The sequence below is a fragment of the Lemur catta genome, chromosome 26, assembly GCF_020740605.2.
Source record: "Lemur catta isolate mLemCat1 chromosome 26, mLemCat1.pri, whole genome shotgun sequence".
Taxonomy (NCBI): Eukaryota; Metazoa; Chordata; class Mammalia; order Primates; family Lemuridae; genus Lemur; species Lemur catta.
In genome coordinates, this window is record NC_059153.1 from 7,303,051 (window position 1) to 7,330,707 (window position 27,657).

The window sequence follows — 27,657 nt, forward strand, 5'->3', positions numbered from 1 at the left end:
CCACCTTCGCTGTCATGACTCTGTACCCCACAGGAATGCCCCTGCGGGACGCTCACCACATGGAACATGGCACCAGCATCCAGGGGACAGTATAGAGGCTACGGGACTACACCTGTCCCCACTTGTAGTCACAGTACTTTATAATCTAGAGTCACAGAGTTTTACAAAGGAATAGCCTCTTACCATAGAAGCTATCTAACAATGTCATCTTATCCAACTTTGTTGCCACCTAGTTTTATAGACGGGAAAGAGATAGTAAGAGATAACAGATTTTCTTAAAGTCATATTGTTTTTAGTGATTACAAATTCCAGACTTTTCTGAATCCTGGTCCCATGTTCTCACGACACTTCATGATTGATGGATAGAACCTATGGAGAATGAAACTACCTAAAATTGCTCTTTTTATAGTCTCTGATAGATTCTGTCATTACTTGCCTAAATTGTTTCTTACACCTAAATTGTTTTTTTTAAAAATCCATGAAAAGTCAACATCACAAATAGAAGACTGTTAATTTTATAAAACAGCAGCTTTTGTAGCTTTCTTGGTACCGATCAAAGTCCTAACTGGTGGTTGCTACGTGGCTTCAGCTGGAGATTAAAATAAATATTTTGCTAACATTCAAGCAGATGGAAAATACTTGGACTATCTCAATTTTTTACTGAATATAAATGCGTAAAGTGGGACAGATTTTAGGTTGCTGAGGACGATGTGTTGAACACCCACAGAGTGACAGCGTTGGCCTGTCCTGCTCTTTCACAGAGTCCATCATAACTCTCCCAGCTCTCAGCAGGGCTGGCTTCTAGTCAGTCTCACAACTGTATCTAATGCCAAAGGAACTTTCAAGAGATACATCATCCCTTTTTAACTATTAAAAAAGGGTCCACTTTGGTGCCAAATTACAGAAAGGTGCAGTTTCAGGGACAGATTAGAAATTGAACACACCAAGGTAGCTGCTTGGGAAAACGAACAGTATATAATCTAATATCTTTAATTTTATGTACATGAATATAATGTATGTCGACTTTGTACATGAGATACATACAGTATTTAAACATTTGACTCAACAAATAAGAATTTACAAATAGCAATATAGCTGACTAAAGGGCTGTCCACTTAATAATACTTAGGTTAGATCTGTGCTTTAACGGGAAAAGAATTTAATAGTTTACAATCATAGAAACGACATTCAAAACAAGACTTTATAAAATAATTTATATATATTCTAGCATCTATAGAGAGGAATGATTTGCATTTATGAATGTGTGCAAGGAATGGCATATTTTAAACTTTTAGGTAATAAAATAATTTAGGAGCAGTTCATGCAAGTGGTCAAAGCAAGGGACGGCAGTTCTTTCCAGAAGCCTCTTTGACACCGGCGGCCTCAGACGCACACTCGGTTCCACACCAGAACGAGCCTCCTCCGACAGCGACGTCCATAAACACCAGCACACGCGCCGGCGTCCTTCCCTCCAGAGCACGAGCACAACTTCTCTCAGCTGTGGGAGCAGTCGGTTCACGCTTAAAGTGATTTCATGTCCCTCCGGGAGTTCCACGCAATACGTCCCTGGAACGAGGTGACTAGCAGAACTTCCTGGTCTTCACCACCTTGCCCTGGTACTTCGCAGAGTGCCCGCCGTGCCCTACGACATAAACATCCAGCAAGTACGACCTGCCGGGCTGAAGACCTCGGACGGTTTCCGTGGTCACCGCTTTCTGTAGGTTTTGACTGTGGAAATACTTACAGAGGACCTTTTCCGATTTCTTCCTGGTGTCGGGTCCTAGGCATTGGTTTTGCTCTCTTTTCTTCTGGTCTTCATTGTAGCTCTCATCCACTTCTTTTTTGTAGATGCAAAACTTATTCCTTTCCTGCGTGCCCAGCCAAGCCACAGTGGCCGAGGAACAGGTGCGGAGCCTGTCGAAGGCTTTGATGCGGGTGTCTTCGGGCAGGGAGGGAAATGCCTGCTTGCCGGGCCTGGTGGTGGCCAGTATCTTCAACACAGACGCTCCTTTCTTGTTTCCCTTCAGCCGGATGAGATATTTGGCTTTAGGCTTTCCTCTCAGCTGGAACTGGCGGATGCCTTCCACGTCCTGAGACAGAAGGAGCTTCCCATCTCTTCTCACTTGGATTTGGACCGTGTCCAGACAAGAGTGAACAAAGAAGGTGACTTTCTGGTGAGAGGAGACTGGAGCAAACCGTAGAAACTTTGCTCCCTTCCTTTTAACAAATACATCTGCGACTTTCCCATCTTTTAGCTCCACTGTCTTCTGTTTAGCTTCTTCCTTGGTCCTGGCGAAGGTGCCCACGTACGCAGTGCTTGTGTTGCTGTAGCTGTTGACCACAAAGACGTCAAAGTAGTGCTGCGTGTCGGGCTTCAGGTCAGAGATGGTGAAGATGTTCTTGTTTCCTATGCAGATTTTCTGAATGTCCACCTTGGGCCTCGAGTGGAGCTGGCGCCCCAGCTTCGCAGACGGCTTTGCGAGGAAGCTGCGTTCTTTGCCCGAACTATCCGACGGAAACCCAAAGTGGGCAAAGTCAAAGGGGCTGAAGTCCAGACCAGGTTTGGGTGCCATCATGAAAGCGTCGTCCGCGCTCAGTTTTGCCTCCACGGCACAGAGACTTTTGAAGTTGTGCTCTTTGTTGATGACCACGCAGTACTGGATGGGCTGTTTCAGCAGAGAGGCCGTGGGGCTCGGCTTCCAGGCCAGCGTGACCGTGGTGCGCCCCAGGGAGGTGACGTCCACTCTCGGGTCGTACGGCAATTCGGGGTACGGCTGGTCAGACTCTGGCGTGGTGGTGGCATAGACTTTGAAATGTGTGTCTTTCTCTGTGGAAAGAAGCTCTAGCTGATACAAGCCAGACGGGGAGCTGGAAGATATAAAACACTCTACGTCATTGCCTTTGTAGGAGAATAGCTCGGTGCCTTTCTCTGGAATGATCTGCTGCTTCTGCTGCTCGAGAGGCTCCGGATCACCTGGAAGACACGAGAGAAGCACAGGCTACGGGTCAGGGCACACACTGCGGCTCCCAGCCTTCAGTCGTGGTTTGAGTTTATCTTACTTTTTTCCATTATGAAAATAATCCATGTTCCTAGCAGAAAACTGGGAAATAGGGGAAAATTAACAAGATAAAAAAATTATCCGTTAATTCATTATCCAGAGACCGTCCTTTATTGACACTTTGTTTCCATCCGGTCTTTTCCTTTACACACGTTCTGTGCAATTGATATTATTCTCTCTCATTTTTCTCTGTAACTTGGTAACATTTGTTCCCAGGCATATCTGTACTCAGATAAACTTCCAGTTTTTGAATCTTGTTTTTCGTAGCTAATATGATATCATAAAAATAATCCTGTTAGCCAATTTCTGACCATTATAAATAGTGCTCTTATATATGTGTAAGGATTTTTCCAGAATCCAATTTGTGGAAATTTTAAGGCCAAAGATTGTCAACTTTTTAGAAATTGTTAGTCCTGTCGATCTGCTTACCAAAAGGATGCTATCAGTCTGCATTTTGATAGGTATCCACTTCACTAATTTCACTATTGTTGAGCAGACTAGAAAACCTGATTAAAATACAGATTCTAAAGCATCAGTAAGAATGTCTAATGCTCAGCATCTAGACTACGTGCCCAGGCGTAACACAGGGAAAGTACTGAAGCCAAACCAGTGTTTTCTGTCTTTGTCACTGTTCACGTCAGATACTGCACTGATGTCAGTGTGAAGGTAAGTTTGTAAGCCCAGGTGAAGGATGGCAGCCAGTGTGGGGACAAACCTTTTCCAGCCTGTCACTGCAGACCGAAAGTGAGATGTGCGGAAGTTTATACTTCCCAACACCATCATCACACGGCTATGCTAACACAGGACTCATTTTCCACACCTCAGTCTCATCACCCCACACGGGACTCCCACCATCTTCTCCATGCGGATGCTCACTCTTCCCCGTGAGCACCAGAGCTTGCCGGCATCCTCCGCAGGGCAAAGCTCTTAAGTCACCAAGCCTTCGCCTTTCAGCTACGACGCCTTGGCAGGGACAGCCCCACGCCAGGGCCCACACAGACTCTTTCCGTTTCCTTTATATCTTGTTTTTTCGCTCTCCATCACCTGCATCTTCTTTAAAAGCTTAACCCACTCCGCCTACTGACTGTCTTTTCTGCTAAATGCCTCTCCGCTTCCGTTCCCACCCTTTGAGTTGTGACAGCACAGACTTTGAAATGTGTGTCTTTTCTCTGTCGAGAGGTCAGAGGTCTTAACCTTGGCTGCATATTAGTATCAGCGGGGGGCGGGGCATAAAAATCCCAGTGTCCAGCCCACACCCCAGGTCAGTTCAATCAGCACCTCTAAGAGCATCAGCAGCAATTCTGAAAGCCCTCGACGTGGCCTGACTGTTCAGGCCAGACTGGAAACCACAGCCACAGAGGCTAGTCCAAACCTCCCCTTCCCCTCAGCCCTCAGTCCCCCTGCCTGTCTCTCTTAACTTTTTACTACACCAAGATCAATGTCATCTGACGCTGTCTCCCCATCACCCGCTACATTATCTCCACCTCAAAATCTCCGGCTTTGGCTGGGCCGGGCGCGGTGGCTCACGCCTGTCATCCCAGCACTCTGGGAGGCCGAGGCGGGAGGATCGCTCGAGGTCAGGAGTTTGAGACGAGCCTGAGCAAGAGCGAGACCCCGTCTCTACTAAAAATAGAAAGAAATTATCTGGACAACTAAAATATGTATAGAAAAAAAATTATCCGGGCATGGTGGCACATGCCTGTAGTCTCAGCTACTCGGGAGGCTGAGGCAGGAGGATCGCTTGAGCCCAGGAGTCTGAGGTTGCTGTGAGTGAGGCTGATGCCACAGCACTCACTCTAGCCCAGGCAACAAAGTGAGACTCTGTCTCAAAAAAAAAAAAAAAAAAAAAAAGTCTCCGGCTTCGCCTGGGCACCTGTCCTGGTTTTTCTTATTACCAGAAGGTGTATGTTTCACAAGCCTTTTAACCATCCCTTCAGGGTCTGGGCCGATCTGCGCTGCCGTGTACCTGAGCCCTCCCCGCTCGTCTCCTCGGGCAGCTCCTGCAGGCTCAGCTTCCACTCCAAGGGCGCGTCGCAGGGTGTCACCGTGACCGACAGCGGGGTGTTGTCTTCTTCAACCACAAAGAAATACCTGTGGGAAAGGGAACTCCATTCAGACCACGGTAATTCTTTCTAACATTTACAATCCAGACATAGTGGAAAAATCATTTGGTTTTCATTTTCATAAAATTTCATTTTATTTCCATTTCATAGAGACTGAAACTTCCTGCTTGGCACAAAACGTGATACGTACGGCACTAACTGTGCAAGTCTGGCAGCTCAGGGCTCCGCAGCCAGACTTCTCACCAGCAAACACAGCGTGAAATAAGCAAAAAACACTGAACCAAAAGCATTTTGACTTAAAAATCAACCCTCACCAGTGTCTGGCTGTTACTTAACATAGGCCCTGCCGTTGCAAAGTAAGCCACTATCAAGGAAATTTCCAGGTTTATTGCTGTGTTTTCCATAATTTTGGTGATAAATTTGCACGTTACACTGAGGCTGCTCTGACATAGTCCCAACTATTTCGAAACACCATCTTCACAGCAACCTAGTTCTGAAATGTACGTTGATCTCTGGCAAAACAACATTGTATTCACATTTTTACATTAGTGACTTTTATTCACAGCTTTGCTATTCTGTGTCTTTTTCAATAGCAATATCTAATCACCATCTGAGAAATATTTTTAAAAAGTAAAGACCACTGTGTCAGTCAGTAGAAAGATACATTTGTCTGTCACTTCTCTATCACCAAGATTTTCTGTTGAATTAATAAGTTGATGATTTTTTAAAATTTAAAAAATTCAAAATATTCTGCTCTATGCTTTCTCCTCGGACTTTGTGATTTCTCAAAAGACTTTTTAAAATGCATGAAATATTGCTTATCTATAAAAATATTAAGACTGTATATTCTTACTCCAAGTGACTTAGATGATTTCACTTAATTGTATTTCAAAGCCTATAATCTTGCAAATGAGGAAATGGTGATTTTAGTTCTAGCAAGCCCGGAGTTGCTCGCTGATTCCATGGCAAAGAAAAGGAGGTTTTGCCTCCTATAGATTGAACCTCCTGGGCACCTCTTCTCTCTCTGCTCTCTCCGTATCTGAGACCAACACGCTCTCCAAACTGACCACCACAGCCGTCCACGCCTGCAGTCTCCCCTGCTGGCAGCCTCTCGCCTTCCCAAACTCCAACTCCTGGCGTGCACCATGGGCCTGTGCTCGGAGCATCCCTCATTCACCTGTGCTCTCTTCCTGGGTGAACTCACCAGGCTCGTGGCTTTAACCTCTGGTACGTTAATCACCCCCAAATTTAAAACCTCAGCCTGAACTCTTGCCTAAAAATTCCAGTTACAACTATCTTCTTGCCATCTTCACTTAGATGTTAAGGCAATTTCACACTGAAGATATCTAACCCAAATTTCAGATTATTTCCCCCAAATTGGCTTCTCTTGCAGTCTGTCCCTTCTCAGCAAATGACCACGCCACCCTTGCAGTCATGTAGGACAAACAGGGTCACTGTCGACTTTCTCTTCTGCTAACACACTATGAACGAGCAGACACCTTTAACTGCACTTTGAAAACATACCCAGAATCTGGCTCTTTGTCCTGCTCCACCTGGTACCACCTGATACGAGCCACCACCTCTTGCCTGGGCACTGCAGCAGCCTCGTGACTGAGCTTCCTGCTTCCACCTGGACCCCTCAGTTTATTCCCCCCTCCAGGCAGGCGGAGGGGTCCCAGTGAACCTAAGGCAAACACACCACACCCCCTTGCTCAAAACCCTCCAAGAGCTTCCTGTTTCCTGCGGGATAAGAACTTGCAATGTCTTACAAGCAAATATCTAAACCCTTCTCCTCCCCCCTCCACTCAGCGCCTTGCTCGCTTTGGAACACGCAGACTCCTGCCCCCGCCTCTCACCTGAGATCCTCCTCCTCCAGGTAGGGACCCTGCCCGCTCATCCCCTCCCCAGCTCTCTCCTCCAGCTCCACCCTGTACAGAACCACCCTGACCCCTGGTGTAAAGTATGGTACACTTCCGGCCCACGAAGCTCCCTTTCACTCCATTTTTCGTCAAACCACTTACCACTACCTGACATGCTATATATTTCTTTTTTTTTTTTTCCATCTTCCCCAACTAGAATGACAGCTATAAGAGAGCAGGGCAATCCCAATACACATCTGTTGAATGAATTAATGAACAGCTGTTTCCTAAACATCTACTTTCACTATCTCTAAATCATTCTTCACACTGCAGCTAGAGTAATCTCCTAAAAAAAAAAAAGTGTAATTTTTAAGATAACTTTTAGAACCGAAACTTACTTAACTTTTCAGGGAGTGGAAAACTAAAGGAGATAAACGATTTGATTGAGTGATATGATTATATAATATGGAATGCTGTGTTTAAAGAACACTGCAGAACAAGCAGTACACAAGTACATTTGGGAAATGAAAGTAACTTCCAAAGAAAAATTTTGATTTGATCTGACATACTCAAAAATTTCAAGGGACAAAATAATATGAAAAGCAAAATGTACTCAGTGAGAACTCAGTTAACAGTAAAGGTTAACTTGAAGTGCTAGGACTGCTTTGTGTTCCCTTTCCTGTTTGCGCAGACTTGAGTCTTAGCAAGGACTAGGACAGCAAGTTCCTTCTACGTGATCATCCTTTCATTTTGTGCCTCCCTCTCATGAATGTCCTTTAAAGACTCATGACAAGTCAGCTCCTGGTCCATTGCATTCATTCACATAAATGATTTCACCCGGGCAGTGCTGAGGTGATACCTAAACAGTAGTTCACTTCAGTCAAAATAGGAAAACTCACCTCCGAGCATCGTCCAGACTGACCAGACGGTGATATCCTTGGGCCAGAAGTGGAAGGGATTCCAAAATAGAAAGATGACCTTACTCTTGATCAAAATAGAAAGATGACCCGATGGTGGGGGATACCTCAATCTTTGGAGAATGGCTTATTGACTGTGTGAGACAGTTTTATCCTTTGGAATGCCAATGTGCCCCAGGTTAAAAGGAGAAATTGAGTTTGAAATATAATTATCCAAAGAGCAACCATGTGTTCTGCAAGTGTAGAGAGGGGTTTGAGCACTGCAAAATAAGTAACTTTATTTAATTAGTTTGTAAGACATATTTTATTTATATGAGGTAAATAATTTATATGAGGTATATAATTTTTAGAGTTCAAAATATTCAGAAACATATGTGAGCCCAATTTGTTGGTGTTGGCATAAAGGTAAATGAACAATGCCAGCTTTTTATCACTGGTTTGATTCCCTCGGGATCTGATCAGATTTGTCAAAGAAATATCATCCATATAAAACTTAATGCAAACCCTTGAAGAATCATCTATTCAATTAATTTCACCTTAGTCCTACAGGGGCCTTCTTAGAAATTTCCTACTATCCTGAAAATAAGAAAATAATCATTCTAAAATGCAAGAAATGCAAGGATTGCCCCCTCTTCCCAAAAGGAGATCACAATCAGCAAGAACCAAACAGCTCCATTTAATGATTAGAAGTTGCATTGCCATTTTTTTTTTTACTTAGAGAAAATAAGTAATGCCATTCATAGGTTGATTTGCAAATTCCCTAAACTAAGTCTAAAAGGTTACTTTCTTTTTTGGAGGCATCCTTTATGAGATTTTTGATAAAGAAAGCACTGCAGGGAGAATACCTTTTAAGCGTATCTCTAAAGAGATAACTGCTGATTTCAGCCCCGTCTGGAATGACTGACGAATCATGGAAAAACGCCTTGTCCCGGATCTGCATCTGGAACAGCTCCTCGTCTCGCGTGGGCAACTTCTGGGTCCCGCAGCCGACGGGCAGGAGGAGCCACAGCAGACAGCAGCGGAGCAGCGCCATCCTGGGCAGCAGAAGCGATCGCTTGGGTTAGTTCTGCAGGCAAAACTCGCTAAAGCGTTCACATTATGTGAGCTTTGATGGAAACTTAGGGACGTATCACATATTTTGAATACATGCACATGATCTTGAAGGCAACTCTCCTATTCTTTTTCTTCAAACTGTTTTACAAGGTTGAGAATGAATTCGCCAGAATTTCAGACATTACAGGGATGCTGAAATGAAAGGATTCTTGGCGCCTTAACTTCACCCTCACTTCACTGAGGCGGAAGCCTATACGGACATTAATGGATAATGTTACATCGATGTGTCAAAGCTTACGCTGAAATGGTCACTTAGGGCGAGTTCTCTCGGCTGTTATAAAAGCCCTGGCGGTGGCTGGCCGGCACCACTGCTCAGCAGTCACCTGACACCTGAGCCACTGCCTTCAGCGTGAGTCACAGAGACACCCTGAGAGCCACAAAATTATCCCTGTACAGTCATTTTTATTCTTCCTTAAAACTGGACTAAGGATTATACATGTATAAATTATGCTTATTCCAAGATCAATTTCATGTATCAGAGATTTTTAGAGATTATAAAGTTCAGCTCCCTCACAGGTTAAGCAATTCATCCAAAATCACAAGGTGAGTTGCTTGCTGATGTCCGGATGTCACAGAGTCCCAGACTCTTCAACACGACACTGACATACACACACCTACAACACGAGAACGCAAGCTTGGCTCCCACTTGCAGATCAAGTCAGATCTTTGGAAAGTCATATATTTAGACCCTTTGTCTTAACCTCTAGCGGAGCATTTTCACTGAGTTGCATTTTGGCATTTGCCACTGACTTTCATCAAAACGCTGTAAGTGATTACGGACGACCCTACTGCACATGGCCGTAGGGACGTCGTCAGAAGCTGGCTTCCACGTGTCTCAGTGCTAACAACACTGAGGTGCACAGGCGCTTGGCACGGCAGGTGCCAGGGAAAGGCTGTGCCTTCCGGATCATTCGGTACAAGTTCTCCTCACAGGAAGAGCCATGTAAGGAATTGTGTTCCCTTACCTTTTTCACTCTACCTACATCAGGGATTTCAAGCATTACAGAAATATAGTGTTTTCACATTTAAGTACCTTAAATAGTGGGAAAGCCAAATGCAAACATCTGTGATTATTCAAGATGAGGTGAATGCTTGCTTTATTTTTAAACAGACAGCATTACAGATACGAATAATTAAAAATCTCTACTTAAAACATCATTGGACTTTAATTTCATCTTTCTTTGAGTGTTATCAAAAATAGATCGGGACAACTAAAAATATGTTTGAAAGAAAAAAACTGTTTCTTTTTTATAATGAGGATGTGAGAAGTAGTTCTTGCACCATGAGCTTGCTCAGAAAGTACTTAACTTCTTTTTTCCGAATGTTTTGTCTGCCCCGTGTCCCGCAGCTTTCTACACAAAATACCTGCAGTGATTTAGCTGCCGGGCGCGAAGCACAACGCTCCTCTCCCTGCCTTCCTCCCGTTAGTCCTCACAGCGACCCTGTGAAGTGGGCACCGCCACTGTGTAAGAACAAACCTTCGCCATGCAGGCAGAGAGAGGACACAAATCCAGGTGGATCTGACCGAAGAGCCAAAACGTGCCTCCTTTTTAACATCTCTCAAGACAGCCCAACGATTGTTTACAGAGGTTTTTATTTGCCACTGTTATTTCTTAATTGTATTACAACGGAAAGAAAATTCAACTGAGAGCTAAGAAACTTGACGCGTAGTTTCAGCTCCTCACTAGATGCAGGATCTGTTCACTTACCCACCCCAGGCCCCAGTCTGTACGGGTGTGGATAGGTGATCTCTAACGAGAAACGATTCTGTGACTGAGTATCAGACTCTTCGCAACCAGCCGCAGTTTAGGAACCAGACCAGGCTGCCGAGGTTTCCTGAGATAATCTGTCCCTCAAACCCCAGATGACTGCCAAGGAGAAACCCACGGGGCGCTGGGGCTGTGAGTGGGAGCTCAGGCGGGTCACTAAGAGACCAAGGTCATGTCTACGAAAGACGACTGCAGGGACCAAAATCAAGGCCAAACAGGGACATGGTCTGCTGAACCCACAGGACCTCCAATCACTACCCCGGCCCCGACTCCTGCTCCCCCTTTGCCTGGAGCTAAGAGAAATGGAAAATCTGAGAAGCATTCGATAGGCTGCCCGTGTTCAGAAATACTTACGATTCTAGCAAAATAAAACACATTCAGGTCACTTCTCTTTGTAGGACCATTCCTGATACTGGCCTCCTGAGAGCAGAAGAGGCCAGACAATGAAAAAAAGTCTCTTTAGACACAGGTAGGATGTGGCTTTGCGTCCTTGTTGGGAACACAGAGCAAACGTGCCGGGGGAGTATGCGAGTGTGTGGTGACAGGCACCTCCGCCCAGAGCCACCACTCGAGGGCAGGTCACCTCCCCAGGCCCGTGTTTGCCCACAGAGCTGCAGCTGTGCCTGTGCCTGTGCCGCTCAGCAGGACGGGCGGCCAGTGTCTCGGGCTGCCTGGGACACGCAGGCCAGCCCAGAGTCAGAGACATCGCTAGGCACGGTCCATCGGAATTTTTCCAGCATTCTCAGCTGCTTTGGGGGGAAAAAACCAGTCTGTCTTTATTAAATCAGCTAATTATAAAAGATGAATTTTGATATAACAACAATATTAATAAACTTTGCTGTGTACATGCTGCAAGCCAGGCACTCTTCTAAGTGTGTTACATATAGGTATGTATAATCTCACCTAACGCCGGCAACAACCCTGTGATGTGGGGGCTACATTTTTCTCATATTAAAAATAATCAAACCAAGGCTTAAATACCATATGATGTAAAAAATATAAACTATGTACTATGGGTGACTTAAAATATGGTAAATCTGATTATTCTATATTCTCTACATCAGCTACTTAGCAATTTAATATTAGTAAACATCTCAAATTATAGGACTCTGCAGAGTAAGTGTTAGGAGATAATTCTCCAGGGGTCTCTCTGTTTGATTTTGCCTGTCTTGGGAGCAGAAGTGCTGGCTGCCTCTGTTCCACGTTATCTTTCCCAGGATGTTTGTAGAGTGAACAGCCTCGGAAGGCAGAGCCTCCAGGGCAGAGGGCAGGCCTGACTGCTACCCATGAAAACCAGATCTGGGTTCCCTGAATTCAGAACTTCTCTCCTGCAGCAAACCCCCTGCGTGGGCTGGTGCCCTCTGGCCTCTCTGCATCATCCTACGGGCGCTGGGCAGGGGGTGGGGGCTCAGGGAGCCAGTGCAGTGAACGATGGCGCTGCGCCCACCGCTACAGCTCCCAGTAGTAAGGCTCGGAGTCGCGTTCGTTCTTCCAGCATCCATGAAACTATGGCAGGCATTTACTAGCTTGCAAGTGGGATAAAATCTCAAAGTCTTCACAGTTCTTGACACTAAGCTTTTCCTTACATATTTTACTGGTTGACCTACTTTATTGGCTCAGGTAGACATTTTAATTTAGATTACCACCAATAGAGAACAGACTCAATTTGATCTTTTGTTTTATCAAAAGATCGTATTTCCCCAACTAAAATTCTGTCAGGTCGCACTTTTTGTTTCTGAAAAAGTTTTAACCATCTTAATTGCCACACCAATTATGGACAAAACAGGTATTTTTCAGAAAAGTGTTTACAATTAGCATGGCCCCCAAATGCAAGAATTTATATTGTCAGTTTATGGTTTTCAAGATGTTCTCTATTAATAATAACATTCAACTACTATTGGGGAAAAACTTGGATATTAGGAAGCATTAATCATCTGTTCAATTTGATGAGGTTACAGGCAGAATTTTTTAACACAATGTATTTAAAATACGCAATGAATATAGTTGATCAAAAAACTACTGTGCAGATACATTGTGCATATTTTTACAACTTATATTCACTGATCAAAAATTGAACCTTTACATAAACATTGTTTACACCATAGTTTTAAGATTTTATAGATTTTTTTTCCCTTACCATGAAATATTCTCTCTCAGACATTTAGTTTAAGAATTACTCACTTTAAATAAACATCTGAAAATTCATTGTTAAACATAAGTCTTAGTTAAGTCAGTTTATAAGAACAGACTTCTAAGATTACAAAAGTGCCCTCTAATGGCATAACTTTTCCTCTCATTTCTTTTTGCTATTTCCAGGTATCCAGAGCATATTTAGATTTAATGTTCAGATTAAATAACACTAATCCAAATTTCACCTTCAGCACTACTTCTTTTCTCATGGCCATCTGGTGGGTAGTGCAGGAAATGTGTCTGTACAGCAAGAAATCTGACATCTTTGCAGTATTGAGGCTCTAGTTCAAACACTAGTAGCAAGTTGCTAGGGTAATTCCAAATATATTTACTATGCAGATCAATCAATTTGGTTGCACAATTATTCACAACCCAGAAAAACTAGGTGGTGTTATCCTATTACTGAGGAGATTAACTTTGTTTCGACTGAAATGTTCTGATGAATCAAGCACACGGACACTAAACTGAAACTCGGACATTGTTCATGTTGCCAAAAGCCTTCTTCATATTTATGCCCTCAGATCCTGCCAAAACTGAAATGAGAAAAGAAAAATGACCTAATGATTTGATACACCTCAATCTTTGCAAAATAGATTATGGTGACATGAGATAGTTTTATTCTTTGGAATGTCCATGTGTCCTAGATTAAAAGGAGAAATTATTTCTGAAATATAATTAGAGATTATTAGTGTGTTCTCTACTTACAAAGGTAGAGATGGGTTTGGGTGCTGCAAAGTAAATAAATATAATTAGTTTAGACAGTATATGTATATAGACATACATATTTTTTCGGTCAAAATATTTAGAAACACTATGAATCCAATTAGTTAATGCTGGAGTAAAGGTAAATGAGTAGTAGTCCCCAAAGAAGAGGCATTTCAGTATAAAAACAGAATGTGTGCTGCCCCCTCTCTGGTAAGCAGATAAACACTACAGCTTAAGACACATATGTGGAGAACGGTTTTCTTTTCAATAAAAGGACTTTGATGATGGGAGCTGCTTCTCCCCCTCAACTCCTTCGGTTTTAAAAGAAACGCCAGTGAATAGATACAAAGCATCTGCGTTGTTCTGCAAGGAGTAGGGAGTTGAGCAAATGACGGATAACTAAAAATGTACAAATAATTCCAAGACATAATGTTCAGCATCAGTTTCAACTTCTTGTTCTATGGAGAAGCCTTTAGTGTAGCTAAATGGTCAAGCTGACCTGGCGTAGCCTTTTCCCACAAACCTGTGGGAATGCTTGTGAATCGTAAAATCGCCAATGGTAAGCAAAACAAAAAACTAAAAGGAGCTTGAATAATTTGCCATTGTATCAATTAAATACCCAGGATGGCCACAAGAAGCACAGTGTATGTAAAAGACAATTAAACTTGCCCCAGAATACCTGCAGTGGTTTCCCCACTGTCATTTTGCAAAATTTATCTGCAATTACATACGATCAACTAGTCAATTTACCAATCTTGGTTAAACCACAGGTTCACTTAGAGAACATAAACATTTATTATTTGAAATCGTATAAATAATGATAATAAGTAAATAAGCCTGGTTAATTTTTTACTACTTAAAAATATATTAAATGGATTTAACCATGAACAACAACTGTCTTAAGAGTAAGGAAACATTTCAAACCACTAGAAAGCTTGTCTTTAATATTTATAGACTGCTGTTTAGTTATGCTAGCTCACCAGCACAAGGGATTTGCAAATCTAGTAAATAAAAGGTTCCTTTGGGTTTTCATATAGCTGTGCAAGGCTCTCTGAATAGAAGGTATGACATACATGAAGCCATTATGACCCTTTCTCGGCACTGGAGGCTCCTCAGGACAGCAGCCAACAGTCCTGCCTACCTGTGACAACACGTCAAAGCACATTCCCCCATCCCTCCACCACCAGCCACCAAGGTCCCGTAAGTCACTTGCAGAAACATGAGCATATTTGTCAAAGCTCTTACAGACAGTACATATTACAAAACTTAAAATCAGATTCATCTGTATAAATCCACACAAAGTATACAATTTAAAAAAAGAACCCATAGTATCATTAAGATTCACTTAAAAACTATCCAATGTGCCTGATCGTGTGTAGGCCACAAAACTGAAATAAATTCACGATGACCAAAAAGAAGGATGGGAATTCTGATTTACTTGAAGCAAATGCATCTGGAATAAATGAAATCCACTGTTTTATTACAGAGAGTGGAAAGTGCATGATTATAATTTAGTGAGAATAATTTCAAGGAATGGTCTGCCACAGAGATTTCTGTTACTTTCTTTTCCTTTTTAAGTGCAAATATTTAGTCTTTAGAACTTCTAATTTTAAACTCGAGGGCGTTTTGTTTTTGTTTGGATCATCCATGCCACATATGATAATAACTCTAAAGCATTTGATCTAACTGCAAAGAAAAAGAATGTAGTTTTGGTAGCAGGCAGGGTCCCCGTGTTTGCTGAGAGTCCCTGAGCAGTGAGCAAGCAAGGGCTCTGTGCACTTTCGCCTTGGAATGCCCACCATTTGCCAGCTTGGACAAACAGAATCCCTCTAGGCAAAAATGCAGCAATAAAAAAAGCTGGATTCCCAAAAGTGGTTTTATTCTGTTGTCTTTTGCAAACAATGAAAATGTTGACTGAAGTTAGCTGGATGTTCTTAAAAATCCAAAAATCCTCTGACACAGTTAAAAAATTTGAGAGAAATATAGCATATCTGTAGTCTGATCTTTCCATATTTGAAAAGGGAGAAATAAAGTAGGGAGAAGTAAAGGCTCCTGGTCTGCCCTAAGGAGCGGTTTCCGGCTCACGCTAGGTGAGCCCTCATTCTGCAGGTAACTGTGGAGAGCAGCGGAAAGATACCGACTTCCGCCCGGCCCAGCGAAGGAGAGCTCACTTGACGCACAGAACCCATGTGCTAACGCTCCCTAAACGCAGGCTGTCGGCACGTGATGGCATGACTGGGAAGGGTTTTCAAGTTCATTATGTCAATAACCTGCGGATTGGGGATTTCCACATGCATTTCAACTGCAATGACTCCAGCCTTCTCCAGCACTTCCCTAAATGGCTGCCAACTTTCATTCTGGAAGGAAATTAAATTAATATAAAAAATGTGAAATTAAAACATGCCAAGGAGTTAAACTTTCCATTCTGTCATCCACTCCCCCTGACCCTCCCGGTGCATAGTTCACGACAGGGCTGAGGTCAGGGGTCATCCTGTTTCAAAGGCTGGCCAAGCCTACAGAAGGAGATGGCTTGAAAGAGGATCAGACTTTCAAGTAAGTACCTTGGACTCCCACCACCACTCCTGCCAAAAGAACAATGAATAATAGCAACGGCCAAACAAACGCACCACAGATAGGAACAGTCTTTAATCCAGAAAGCCAGACCCACTATATTAAAGCAAGGAGTACATCTCCCAAAATGGACATGATAGGTGATTAGAAGATATCAAAAACAATGTAGAAAATAACGCAAAGAAAAATGGGCACAAAATACTGAATACCTTCTTCCTACCAAAATGTCATGTGACAAGTGACATAGCTGGGATAACTTCCACTGTCTTGGGAGAAACTGATGACTGCTGGAATAATGAAAGCCCCTCAGGGAACAGTAATATGCCTGGTTGCTTTCTTAGTTTGGCAACTAAGCCTTATTTCCTGTTGACCTGCCACAAAATGAAAATGACTTCCTGTGTAATGTTCCCCAAAGCGGTTTACAAACTGCACACCTCATTCTCTACCGAAATCTAGCTACAATGGAGCATGGCAGATGCCACAGCATTTAGCAACAGCACACGCCACCCAGGAAGGCGAGACATGAATTGCCATGGCCAACAAACAAATACTGAGTCCTCGCTGTATGTAACACCTATAAATTAGATTTTTATAGTCATGGTAGCCAAGAATTGAACGACTTCACAGATTCCTTAGGATACCAAGAGCTAAATATGGCCCAAAGAGCTAAAATCAAGAGAATAACAGTTTGCCGAGAAATGACTCCATACTTTAAACTGAAGTGGGTGATATGAGGGCTCAGAACAAAAATCTTAGCAATTTATAATCTGCTTATAAAGACAAAACATATATCCAGGTAGCAGAATCCAATAATGTCAGTATATTCACTCATTCATTATTTTTTCCTTCAACGTCTGTGTAATGAATCCCTGCTACACGCCAGGCACTCTTCTGGGGACAGCGATGACCTCATGAGGGGGACATTCTAGTGGGAGTGAGAGACAACACATAAACAGATACGCAAATACGAAAACACTGGTAGACTGGTAGCTATGTAAAAATTAAAATAGGCTTGTGTGAAAGACCGTGTGTGATTTCTTGGAGGAAATGACATTTATGCTGAGATCTGAATGACAACAGGAAGCCAGTGAAGCAAACATACGGCAAAGAGCATTCTGGGGAGAGAAATGGCGGGTGCAAAGGCCCTGGGGTGGCACTAAGCTTGGGGTATTAACAAAAGGAAAGGGCATCAGAGAACAGAGTGGGAGAGAGGGAAAGGTAAAGTGCAGACCACACAGAGCCTTGCAACCATATTAAGGCGGCTGGATTATATTCTGAGTGTGATGGAAAGCCCTCGAATCCCAGCAGGGCCACGATACGATCCATGTTGTCTATGGTGTAGAAAATGGATTTCAGGGAAACTGCAGAAATAAAAAACAACCTCATCTCTGTAAAAGCAAAAAGATCAGATGATGGCTACTGCAGTTGTGCAAGGTAGAGATGGTGGTGGCTTGGAGTTTGCAGAGAAGATGGAAGACAACGGAGAGCCCTGGGATGTGTTTTACAGATGGCAGCCCAGAGTATGCAGGTGAGCTGTTGGCAGAAAGCGAGGAAAAGAGAGGAATCAAAAATAACACACTGACTACAGGAACACACATACAATAAAGTGATAAAACATAATGGAAGAAATCAGAGAGAAATAAAATTTGTCAAGCAGAATTTCCAGGTGGCATCAAATAAATTACGAATAGTGGGCCATTTTAGATGCTTTTTTAAAAACTAGTTATTATACTTAACAAGGTGTTGGAGCAGAGGAGCAAAGAGGAAGGTGGTCTCTCCATGTGATGAGAAACACAGAGGAGGAAGGCCAAGGTGGAAAGTAGTAAGATGCATCGGTTAGAAAAATAAAAGTACTGATTACCATTGTCACGGTAGGACATGAGGTTTGCCAGACGCAGGGAAGGCTGGTGGGACACACTGAAAAAAGGCAGTAAGTGCATCCCTGCCCCCCAAACCTGCTTCCTGGAACTTACATTTCAAATGCAAGAATGCACAGTATTAGAGGCCAACTAATTTGTCAAGAGTACCTGGAGCAGGAATAAGTTCAAAGCCGTATTTTAGTTCTGGAAAGTGGTAGTTTATAGCAAGTAAGAAGGAAACAGCATAAGAGAGACATACAGAAGTTATGAAGAAAATTTGACAAGAAAGTATTACTATTTGGCATACGTGACTGGGCATATTCATAAGCTGTGTCCAAATAAGATGATTAAAACCCATGAGCCTTCCGACAAACACACACCTGCCAAAGTCATATAACTTAGGCTTCCAGGCACGTTTTTGGGAAGCAACAGCACCAGCGGAGCAATCCTAAAGTCAACGGAATAATCGGGACTGCAGGGGGCTGCCCAGGCCTGGGCCACGAAGATGCAGACGGTGAGTTCACAGAGTGGACCAGACCGGCGAGAAACGTGGGCTGGAGGAGAAAAGACGTGACGGGCAGTGTCCTTAGGATGGAAGCCACGCTGGGAAGTATCACACCCTAGAGGAGAAAAATCAACAATCTCTTCATACATTTTATAGTACACACGTTAAGCGCTCGTTAAATACGGATGAACTAATGGACCAAACTGAATAATCATTCTGTCTTCTGACCTGAGATCATTACTAATTTTGTGTGTTAGTGACAGCAAGGATGAAACTGAAAACCAAAAACAGAATACTATAGCCGGAAAAAAAGTTTCTAAAAAACTATCCAACTTTTCACTCGTCCATCAGCAACAACCTTGAATTTTTACACACTTTCCATCTATCTATCTATCTCGAATCATGCGTACTGCCTTCTCAAAGGATCTTAAAAATTCAAAAGGTCTTTCTAGGTCTACTTACCACATTAACAAAACAAGGTACTTAAATGATTCAAGCTCAAAGATATTCCTGTTCTCAAGACAAATCTGGTTTTAAAAACTGCTTTGGCAGTTCTGCCAGCTCTGTCTGCTAAACATCTGGGCTGCACCCTCCCTAAAGTCTGGATCAAAGAAATCTTTTATAACCTAGTTTCTAGTGACGTAATAAGCAGCGATACCACCAAGGAGGCAGTGACAACAGAAACTTTTCAAAGAGTCAGCATGGCGGGATGGGAGAGCTCCCAGCTGACGCGGCAACTGCTGCCAGCACTGCCCGAGCCGCTGCGGACAGGCCAGCAAACAACACGTGTGCCGATCGTGAGCTTGCAGAGCCTGTGCTCGTGGGTTAGAGACATGATGCACAAGCAAACAAGGAAATGCAATTAATATGCTGATTCCAGAGAGCAGTGAGCACTACAAGGAAAACAACACTGGCTGAGAGGCCGGAGGGGAATTACGGAGACAGGGTGGGTGGGGGGAGAAGGAGCCCTTCTGGGCCGAGTGGTCAAAGACGGCCTCTCCGAGGAAGCAACATTTCAGCAGAGACTCAGATGAAAAGTGAGCCACCCAGAGCCAGAGGGGATGTTTCACAGTTGAGGACACTGAGGAAGAGAGAGGGGAAGGGCAAGGTCCTCCCAGGCTTCACACCCGGGAAGCTGCCTCACCTGCGGGTTAACTGCCACCATCAGCCGTCAAGAGGGACACACTGCCAAGCCGCAGGGACGAGGACACAGGCACTGACTGGCTCACTGTGGCCTGCCAGTGGCATTCCGTGAGGGACAACCGGCCAGTGCTAAGCTCAGGGAGGACGGCAGGGGCTTGGAGGCCCATTGTCAGATGAGAGACGTATCAGAGATCCGGCCCAGCATGGCTTTCGAGGGAAGGAGACTGAGCTCAGCAAGGCACAGACCCCGAAGGAAGGAGTTTGAAAAGCAGGAGGTGTCCCGGCAGAGGAAGGATGCTTCCTGACTGTCCAGAGTGACAAACAAAAAAAAAGAGTGCTATAAAATCTCCGGGGAGAGTCTTAACAGGATTGTGGCAGGGGGGTGTTTACTTAGACGATATGTTATCTGAGCTCTCCCTGTACACTGTCAGGAAGTCAACTGGTGTTTATCAAGTGCCTATTGCCAGTCCCCTGGAAGCCCCGGAGGCCGATAACGTGGAATCAGAGTCCTCTGGTGAAACTTGAGACTTTGTTTCTTATGGTACTTTATCTTATTTGAATTATATTTTTTTAAAATATATTTTTTCTCGTCCCTACAGAAGAGATCTCCATGAGGCTTACATGACATAAGTTTAGGAGCAGAAATTACCCTTCACCTATCTTTAGATCACCTGCGCAGCTGTTGTTAGTCTCCCAGCATAAAGTAGGCGCCAGATAAATATTTCCTGAATTATACTGCTTTCAAGAAGCTGCTAGCAGAGAGCAAAGCAGTCTGACATACGGTATAAGGAAGCCTCTTTTCCATCCTTAAGAATACAAAAATGTCCTGGTAAGGATAAACACAGTGCATTACTCAGGAGGGCCTCTTTCCTCTGAAAACGTGTAAATTTTGACCTGGCTGGGATACATTCTGATCTGAGAGCAGGCATGGTATAGAATAGCGCTTCTCAACCCTTAATGTGCACACGAATTACCCAGTTTTCCCATCAAAATGCAGGTTCTTGTTCAATGGGTCTGGGGGGTGGGGTCTTGAAAATGGTCCCTTTCTGACAAGCGCCTGGGAGATGTGGACCCGACAGTTCATGGACTGCACTTTGAGTAGCCGGGTTATACGGCTTTGTCGCTTCCAACCCTAGTATTCTCATGTATTTTTATTTTCAAACTCCCCAAATACTAAGACCTATCACCTGATAGTAGCAGCACTATGATATTCACCTCCAGCACTTTGGTTGTTCAAACATTCTGATCTCCAATTTTCATTCATTACCAAGGTTTAATATTTAATATTTTAGACATCTATTTAGGGAGAGGAGTGGATGAAATAGAGATTGTCCATATCCTTTCTTCCTTTTTTTAAGAGAACTATTATTATGGCCACGTTATTTCACAGTGATCTCTTTTCTCTACCTTATTTACATAAAAGAGAAGTCCATTCTCTCTGAGTAGTTCGTGTTTCTCTTAAAGCCCAGTAACGGACCAGTGGACCACTCGTATACTTAACAGAGTTTGGAAAAACACTAATAAATAAAATATTATCAAGAAGAAACCATTCATTACTACCATAGAATAACAAATACCACAGATTAAAAAAGTGATGCTTCATTCCATGGGCCTAATCCCATATTTTCCCAAATAGCTGATGGTTCTCAAGCTTCACCTTCTCCAAGCAGTTTTTTTGATGTGTCAGCACTAAAGCCTGTCTATCACCACAGAGAATTTGTGGCGGGCTCCAGTGCCAAAGCACATGACGTAACCAAAGTAGTAATTTAAAAATAACTATAATGAAGGTAATATGATCCACAGATAGATGAGTGAGTAGATATACCAGGGATCTTAAATAGTTAAAATAGTTAAACCCTTTCCATGCCCTAGAAATATTCTTATTTCTAGAAAAAAAAAAAAGAAGAAAAAAGGAGAAAGTACACAAGTATGCAGTTGTTATGTTTTAGCAAAAAGAAATAATTTAAAATTCAAATATGTATTTATTCTACCAGCCCTCTTATCTAAGCACCACCCCCCCCCAAAAAAAAACAAACCAAGACACATCTTTGGAAAGATTAGATAATATTCTCCAAGGACACTGGTTCCTAACAATCTAGTAATTTGGAGAACCCAGCAGAAAGCATAGTTAACACATCACTTCCCTTTTTATTCCCTCTCATTCTCTCTTAGCTCACGTGTCTCAGGGTCTCAGGTGAGCTCCTCCCACATCTTAGTTTCCTGTCAATTCACGAGTGAACGTTCTTGCCAACACCTGAATTTAATTTTTGGTCTGCTCTTCAATCTTCCATCCTCCACTATCATGCAATTTTTATTTTTTCATTCATTCATTCATTCATTCATTCATTCATTCAAATTTTGGTACAGTTAAAAGGCTGCCAAAGCAAAACAAAAAAAGATCACTTAGAGTAAAAAGATCTGAGTTGAAGAAGTCCTAACCAAACCATTATCGCATTATCTGCTTTTGTACTTTGAGTGAGTCTTTTAATCTCTTTCAATCTCAATTACCTCATCTACAAAATGGAGACAATTATTCTCAGGATTGTTATAAGATTAAATGAAATAATGATGTGAGTGCTCTTTTAAAACTAAAAAGGTTCTATTTATCTTTAAATGGTGTAGGCCAGTTTCTCAAACTGGTTGCAAAATTTTATTCAACAGCAAAAGACATGTTTCGACTTGCTCTTCAAATGGAGATAGAAGGAGTTCCAGCATCAGATTATTCTATCTTTATTCACCTAACCTCTAAGGTAAGAGGTTAGGACCCTATTCAAGTAGAGACTGACTAGAAAGAAGAACAAAGGAAAGGCCACAATGTTGGATTTTTAAAAACAATCACATCAACAACAGTAAACTCTTAATATTTTTTAGCTTTGCTACACTGTATCTGAGGACATCAATGTTGTTTAATAAACAAAACTAGATTAGAACTGGTTCAAAGGTGAGCCCGCTCAGGCTCCTCAGGCGCTAGATCTAGCCAAGGATTTCAGAGGCCCGTGTTGAGATTAACGCACGGAGGATCAACATCAGTTCCTGGGTTGTTCTGCATTATTATCTCTGGATTAAGAGATGATTAAAGAAAAGGACACTTTCAAAAGGCAGACGCTGAAGACAGACCCCACAGTCATTTCTAATAATGCGTTTATAGCAAATTATGATGAAATGATACAAGCATATAAACCTACAGCAATTACAGAGATGACAAACCACAAATACTGACCTGGTGTGGGAATTCAGACCCACAATTATGTCATCCTTCTCCCCGCAAGGAAGTAAGATATACAGTTAGGTGTGGTTTGTTTTGTTTTTTTTTAAAGGAAGCGCTAAGGAAAAAGCTGCAGCTTGGGGTCCACAATGTTCCGTGGTCATTACACAAAATAGAGGCTGCTGCCAAGAGAAAAAGAGGTTTCAAAACTGCCTGGTTGTTGTCACTGCTTTGTAAATGTGTGAATGAACTTTAAATGTACAGATTTTCTTTTTAAATTACAGATTGAATTTGGTGGCTGGAGTATTAATATGGGTGTATAAATACTTTTACGGTCTGAACTTATTTTTTCTTATATTTCAAAGGGCTTTAAGCTTTTAGAATAGAATATATCCTCATATATATGTCTATGATAGTTCTCATTATTTCACTGAAACATACAGTTTCATTCAATATTTTGAAATAATCCATTTTAAAAATCTTAGGCTGATCTAATTTCACCTCTTACCTCTCAAGAATGCCACATAATTAATGGAATAATGTAATAACTGTATAGGTGAATTACCACTAATCATTACTAATTTTCAAAAGGGATTCTGTGACTTATTGATTTTTCAGTGATACAGCTGCCATACGTAATTGGAGTATGTTTAAATATCATGGGTTATGGGTCTCTAATAAACTTATAACTTACTTTTTTAATCCCCAATTTTCTTATTAGGCTCTACTTACTGAAGAAAATGTTTTTATTTTTTCTTTTATCAAATAACTTGTCTCCAAGGTATGGCAAAGGCTCTATTACATGTGTATGCAGAAAGAGAGAGCTCAACTCAACACATAGCACATCCTAGAACATTTTAACACCCAGATTTGAATGGCTGGTCAGTCGGACTAATCAAGAGGGCTAAAGAAAGGAAAAGGGATTTGATTTCAAGAGATAGTCTCACAGCTATAAGTAGGCTTAAGAAAGCAAACTGATAATCGAGCTTGCCTTTTACGATTGGAGCAGAATTTGTGCGAATGGTGGCTGGGGGTGTGGGAAGGCCAGGGGAGGTTTACGTCAGAACCTACACACATTCTGAGATGGAAACTCTATTATACTTTCCATGATTTCCCTATTAAAAAAGACTAACCTTCTGGAAGGATAGATGTTAGGTGTTATTTATCTGTCTATCACTGGTAGCCCTTGGCGCCATTTAGAACTAGAGTGTTTTTACTCTCAAAGAGAAGTTGTTTCTGCTGCACCTTAAATAATGATTTGAAAGTGGAAAAGTTTAATGGTTTCCCCTAAAAAATTCTCTATTAGCTAACTATTACCAAAAACAAACAGTGCACAGGAAGCCTAGAATTATGGTCTCGTGGATGCAGGCTTAATAAATGATACTCCAAATCATTAAATTGCAAAAAACATTCTAAGCAAATTGGGTCCATGCGAATGAATTTGGCAATTAATCTCAACTTAAAATTTTTAGAAATTTTCATCAGTTTTGCTTCTGAAACCAAAAACTTATGACTTTATTTAAAAAGTTTCTGCAAGTTTAGATAAGTCTCTTCACTAAAATGGAGTGTCAGGTTTCTCAGGCGTAAGAGGATACGCTATCTTCCTCACTGGGTTGCTCTGAGGATTAAGGAAAATGATGGATGTGGAAGGCCTATAACAACCAAGGGTTATATAAAGTTATACTATTATTAATAAATAGTCATTTCCATTTCTGTTGTAAAATTCAAAGCACAGAAACAACTGTAACATCAGTTAATAACTAACTTAACTGAAAAGCAATAAAATTTTAAAGAAAAACTTTAAAATGTAACACAACTGATATGGTTTGGATGTTTGGCTCCTCCAAATCTCCCGATGAAATGTGATCCCTGCGTTGGATGTGGGGCCCGATGGGGGGTGCCTGGGTCCTGTGCCGATCCCCTCAGGAGTGGCCCGGTGCCCTCCTGGCAATAATGAGTAAGGTCTCCCTTTATTAATTCCCGAGAGAGCAGGTTGTGTGGAGCCTGGCACCTCCTCCTCCCTCTCTTGCTCGTCTCTTGCCATGTGACACACCTGCTCCCCCTCACCTTCCGCCTTGACGGGAAGCTCCCTGAAGCCCCCACCAGAAGCAGCTGCTGATGCAATGCTTCTGGTACAGCCCGCAGAAGCATGAGCCCAATAAATCTCTTCTCTTTATAAATTACCCAGCCTCAGGTATTCCTTTATGTCAACGCAAAATGGACTAATACAATGATATTCATGAAAAGTGTTGGGAAGCATTTTTTAAACTATCAGAATACTGAAATTTTCAGAACATAACGGCATATAATATCTATTGATAACAGAGGAATTATGAAATGCTTATACAAATAACTAAGAATACTCCCGACAACAGTGACTAGTTTTTGTGGGAAATTTTTCAGCTTCCTGCTCAACTCCTTTCAAGACCTCTCATTCTATAATGTATTGTCTACACCGTGGTCTTCAAACCTCTTAGAACTGTGATTTAAAAATATATATATATATTAATGTGTAATGTATAAAATACTTAAAGGCAATCTATACTGGGATGAGTATCATAACTATAGTGGATGACATTGTACATTTCAAATTTTTTTCAAGTTAATATCAGTGGTGTTTTGTGAACAGGGCTAATAAGAATGTCACTATTATTATTATTATTACTACTTTATTTTTTCGAGATGGGACCTTGCCATGTTGCCCAGGCTGCAGTACAGTGGCTATTCACAGTTGCGATCATAAAGCAACACAGTCTCGAACTGCTGGGCTCAAGCAATTCTCCTGCTCCAGCCTCCCAAGTGATGGGGTCTACAGGCACGTGCCATCACGCCCAGCAGAATGTCATCATTTTTACTTCAGAGAAGCTGTCACCATTTCCATTTTTTGTTGTTCCACGACCATCTGATATGCTGAGTAAGACTGTGCCTTTGTTAATTTGTTTATTATTAATAGTCATAAAACTTAATTTCATTATTTATACATAAAAGTGAATATAAATATTAATAGATCTGCTATTTCCTTCTTACACTATAATGGGGCATCTTGTCCACCGCAATGAAACAAAGAGGACACTCCCTTTCAGAGGCCTTTGCTTTACAAGGCCGGTGCTCTCAGAAGCTGGATACCTACTCCGTGTGACTTCAGAGGCAACGGGAAACTTCCACCACAAAATTAAAAGAGTATCTCGTATCTTTCATTGTATCGTCCTTAAAAGACAAGTTTTTAAATGCAAATATTCACTGGGCCTAACCTTGCAAAGTTAATCTCAAATGCACTTTCTATTTCCCGGACATCAGAATTTTAAATCTTTGATTCACACCACGGCATAATGAGCATGGGTTACATAATTTGTGGGGCCCAGGGCAAGACCTCTTGTTCAAAAATTAGGAATTTCAAGATGGTGACACTGGAGCATTCAGCCAAGCCCCAGGTCCCTCTAAGAGTGGCCCATGAAGCTGACCCAGGACGTAACTTAATACTTTTATAATATAACAAACTGAGAATTATCAGGGGAAGAGAATAAAGAGCAGGTATATACTAAAGGTAGACTGTCCAAAACAGTAGAGCCTAGAGGATATAAATATATGTATACACAGACATACATACACACATATATAGATATATCACCCCTCTCTAAAATTTTGTCTAAGCTGGCCTCATTCCTATCTGGCTTTATCTAGCTATTAACATATCTTGGTAATACGTTAGCTGATATCAGTTTATCCATTTCCCATGGCAGGGCTATTTTCATATTTATAGGGGACAATAAAAAAATTACTTTAAAAGTAAAGGAAAAATTATTTTTCAGGTAGTCTTTTAGTACCCTGAGAGGCCCAGGTAACATCTGGGGGCAGGGTGGCTTCCCTGGTATCTCCCAGGCCATCTCTCCTGTGACCCACCTGTTACTTCATCTGCTAGTATGGTGAATCTTGCTACTGCGATCATTAATTAGAGGGGCACAGTTTTGTCTCCATTTGGAGGTAGTTTTATTTTTCCATAAAAAAGTAATGTATTTTCATAGCACATTTTCACAAACTTCGACAGATCACCCATAGAACTAACAATATCAGAGACTCAGGGAAGCAAAGAGATAAACAATTGCTGTCCTTTTCCAGTTTGCCAGGTGTTCTAGCTAGCAAACTCTGTTACCCTGTTGGCAACAAATGCCTCTTCAATTACAGGATCCAATTACTTGTGAATCAGTCCAAATTTGAAGCTTCTGACCGTATCAATGAATTTTAGTGAATGCTGTAATTTAATATGAAATTATAACCTTGAGGACTATCAACATACACATGATATTTAGATCTACATCATGATATATATATGCTAGTGTTATGCATAAAAAGGTACTTATATGTTTTCTAATGTATTTTTAACAAAATTACTCAAATGGATTAAGCATGTTTATGTTTGTGTGGGTTTTTTTATATGACTGATAATTTAACAAGAAATGTATTTCATCACTGGATAAAATGCATAATGTTCCACTTGGCAATGCCTACAAGCTTAGCGTATATATGAATTAAACTCAGTCATCAAAGCCGTCTCCAAGTTGTATATGGATTACTATGGTTTACTTTTCACTACAATGTGCTGTAAATTGTAACCATCTACATTCCAGTAGGCACCTAACACCATAGCATCTAAATTGAAGAAAGCAATCCAGAACAACTCAGGCCCTTTTACACTAGCTTT

The 27,657-nt window shown here is 41.9% G+C and overlaps 1 protein-coding gene across 4 annotated transcripts in view; it reads right to left on the reverse strand.

Moving 5' to 3' along the window:
• Positions 1 to 974: 974 nt before the first annotated feature.
• NDNF (neuron derived neurotrophic factor) overlaps positions 975 to 27,657 on the reverse strand; it is a 73,697-nt gene continuing 47,014 nt past the window's right edge. For 2 of the 4 annotated variants that reach the window (XM_045537357.1, XM_045537355.1), the window contains 3 exons: positions 8,744 to 8,932; positions 5,026 to 5,150; positions 975 to 2,974 (listed from right to left, as the gene is read on the reverse strand). In XM_045537357.1, the coding sequence (XP_045393313.1) occupies positions 1,581 to 2,974; positions 5,026 to 5,150; positions 8,744 to 8,931 (1,707 nt within the window). In that variant the 5' untranslated portion in view covers position 8,932 and the 3' untranslated portion in view covers positions 975 to 1,580. Of the gene's footprint in view, positions 2,975 to 5,025; positions 5,151 to 8,743; positions 8,933 to 18,485; positions 18,726 to 19,754; positions 19,775 to 27,657 lie in introns of those variants that run through there. The other 2 variants (XM_045537358.1, XM_045537359.1) reach the window with 2 other exon arrangements.